This window comes from Pseudozyma flocculosa, assembly GCF_000417875.1.
Source record: "Pseudozyma flocculosa PF-1 unplaced genomic scaffold scaffold00006, whole genome shotgun sequence".
Lineage (NCBI taxonomy): Eukaryota > Fungi > Basidiomycota > Ustilaginomycetes > Ustilaginales > Ustilaginaceae > Pseudozyma > Pseudozyma flocculosa.
Window position 1 is genome coordinate 306,492 of NW_006920874.1, and position 3,278 is coordinate 309,769.

Below are 3,278 nucleotides of genomic sequence, written 5' to 3' on the forward strand. Positions count from 1 at the left end.
ACCGTCAGCTATCATCGATCGATGCCAGCGTCGCGCCGACAGAGCCAGGACGGCCACCCCGACACCGCTCCGCAGGGCAGGCTCGCTGCCGCCCTCGCGAGTCAGCGCCGAGCGACCCCGCAGCAGGACCTCTCCGGCGCTTTCGACAAGATGGTCCTCAGCTCGGGTCCCCGCGGTGGCCTAGCGGCCGCCCATCTGCGGGCGCAGCTCGCCCAGCAGGATGCACCGCGATCGTCGAGTGCCGCACCCCTGACTTCTATCCGCTCGAGCGACTCGGCTGCTACCACACAGGCCCCAGCCGTCGCCCATCCAGGCCAGAACTCTGCCCATCAGCACAGCGGCAGCGAAGGCTTCACCCCTGTCTTCAACGAGCGCTTCCTCTTCGACGACGAGCTGGACAACGAAGACTCTGCCTTTGTCAAGCGGTACAACCTTCACGAGGATGATGACAAGTTCCCGATCCTCGTCCGCCGTGACAGCTTCCCCGACGTGCTCTCGGCATCCTCTGCAGCACTGGACCTTGCACCTCTCTCGCAGGCCGCCAGAAACGCGCGCGTCGGCAGCGTCGGCGGCGGCAGCGGCAGCGACCCGACCGAGTGGCCCAACTTTGGTAGCGGCGGTGATGGAGGCCAACGTGATCGAAAAGCGCGCCATGGACAGGGCGAAACGGTCGCTGGTGGTAGCGGAGCTGGCAACGGGGGCGAGGTTCACATCGCGGACGGCCCCCGCCGCAGTGCTGGCGGCGGCGAGCCTGAGCGTGCCTCGCCCTCTGGCACCATCTCGCGGGGCCCCGGAGCCAACGCTTACCCTTTGCCCTCGCCCTCGCCCCGCATCCCTCAGGCCGGCAGGGATTCTCCTGCCATCCACGTCGGCTTCACCGCTGCTGCGGCCGCCTCTCGTGGCAGCGGCGCTGGGCCCGTGTCGCCCACTCCCGTCGGTGCGGGCTCCGGCAGCTTGACGAACGGATCGCGCTTTGCCAGCCACATGAGCCAGCCCCACGACTTCATTGGTCATAGCGACTTTGACCCGTTGCAGCCGCAGCAGCCCAACCCAGCAAGGAAAAACGATGGCGGCGGTGGCAGCAGCCTCAAGCCGCATGTCCTCGGAGCGGCGCGCGACGGTAGCAGCAGCTTCCCGAGTTTCAGCCTGGGAGCCTTTTCAAATGCTTCCGGGGGAAGCGAGAGCCCCAGCCGTTTCGGTCCCTATTCCCCGGCAGCCTTCGACGCCGATTCCACTGGTCGTGGCGGCAGCAACGGCAGTCGTCCCAACTCGGGCTTCTTTGACGCGTTCAACCCGGCCGCACCGGCAGCGGCAGCCCATCACCACCACCACGCGGTGTTCGGGCCGGTCCCTGGCCTGCCCATCGCCGGCAGTGGTGGTGCCGCAAACCTCAAGCATGCTCGCAAGGGCGGTAATGTAGTCAGCGGCGCTGCAGGCGGTGGCGGCGAGCTCGATGCCGCCACTCGGCTCGAAGACTTGCAGGGCGAGATCTTCGCCCTCTGCAAGGACCAGCACGGCTGCCGCTACCTCCAAAAGAAGCTCGAGGAAGGCCTGCCCAGTCACCGCGACATGATCTTCGCCGAGACCTTTCACCACTTCGCCGAGCTCATGACGGACCCGTTCGGCAACTACCTCTGCCAGAAGATGCTCGAGTACTGCACCGACGACCAGCGCAACCGGATCGTCGAGTCTGTCGCGCCGGAGCTCGTCACTATCTCGCTCAACATGCACGGCACCCGCGCCGTGCAGAAGACGATCGACTTCCTTTCGACCTCACGACAGATTCATTCGATCATTATGGCGCTCTCGATGAACGTCGTCACGCTGATCAAGGACTTGAACGGTAACCACGTCATTCAAAAGTGCCTCAACCGCCTGGGTGCCGAGGATAACCAGTTCATCTACAACGCCGTCGCCGCTCACTGCGTCGAGGTGGCCACCCATCGCCACGGTTGCTGCGTGCTGCAGCGCTGCATCGACCACGCCTCCGACAGCCAGCGCATCCAGCTCGTGGCCGAAATCACCTACAACGCGCTGACGCTGGTGCAGGACCCGTTCGGCAACTACGTCGTCCAGTACGTGCTGGACCTCTGCGACCAGCGCTTCACCGACGCCGTCATCCGCCAGTTTGTCGGCAATGTCTGCCTGCTTTCGGTGCAGAAGTTCAGCTCCAACGTCATCGAGAAGTGCATCCGCGTGTCGGACCCGTCGATCCGAAAGCAGCTGATCGAGGAGCTGCTAAACCGATCCAAGCTCGAGAAGCTGCTTCGCGACTCGTTTGCAAACTACGTGGTGCAGACCAGCCTCGACTACGCCGATCCAGTCCAGCGCATGCGCCTCGTCGAGTGCATCCGGCCCATCTTGCCCGTGATCCGCAACACGCCGTACGGCAAGCGGATCCAGAGCAAGCTGCAGCGCGACAATCTCGACCTCGGCCCATCGGCCGGTGGCGGTGCCGGCGGCATGCCCTTCTCGCTGCTCCAGCAGCAGCACCATCACCACCACCACCACCATCACCAGCAGCAGCAGCTCCACGCCATGGCCGCCATGGCCGCCAACCGCCAAGGTCCCTCGGGCAATCCTAGCGACTTCCTTGGGATCAATGCCTACGGACAGCCAGGCTTGCATTCTCTGCCGCCGCCGCATCACCATCCCTACCCGCAGGGCTTGCACCATCAGCAGCCGGGAGGTCGATCGCTCGGGCACCAGCCGCAGCTTCACATGGGCCCGCCGGCGCACCACCAGCACCATCAGCACCACCCCCACCAGCTCTATGGTGCGGGCGCTGGAGGGCCTTCCCAGCACCACCCTGCCCATCCCAGTGCCAACCACGGCCTTCCGCCGCCCCTTAACTTTTCCAGCCCCTCGACACATTCCCTCTACGGCGGCGGGCTCAACCAATTCCAGGGTGCCGCCCCGCATCATCCACCGATGGGCGTCCACGGGGCCCCTTCGGGCGGGTTTCCGAGCAGCTCCAGCGGCGGGTTCGGGCCCTATTGAGGCACCCCTTCGGTCGAGCAGGTCGTCTGATACGCGTCCTTAGGACGACGGCCTTGCCATTCGACCTGCCGATGGCGCCGGGAATACAGTGTCGCCCTCGAGATCGAGGCACTGTTGTAAAAAAAACCACCACCAGGAGCCTCTCCGTCTGCCCGTCAACGATCCCTACGGACGTAGGCTCGCTTTCCCTCGCCGCCACAACCGGGTCGACGGCAGAGCGGCGGGTAGATGTAGACGTCCCTCAACAAAGCCGCAAATACCCGGAGCATCTGTACCAT

At 65.1% G+C, this 3,278-nt stretch overlaps 1 protein-coding gene across 1 annotated transcript in view; it reads left to right on the forward strand.

Moving 5' to 3' along the window:
• Positions 1-3,000, forward strand: part of PFL1_02230 (uncharacterized protein) — a gene marked incomplete at both ends in the record, with an annotated part of 4,004 nt that extends 1,004 nt beyond the window's left edge. The window contains one exon of the mRNA XM_007879743.1: positions 43-3,000. Coding sequence (XP_007877934.1) covers positions 43-3,000 — 2,958 coding nt within the window. The remainder of the gene's footprint in view (positions 1-42) is intronic.
• Between the last annotated feature and the right edge of the window lie 278 nt (positions 3,001-3,278).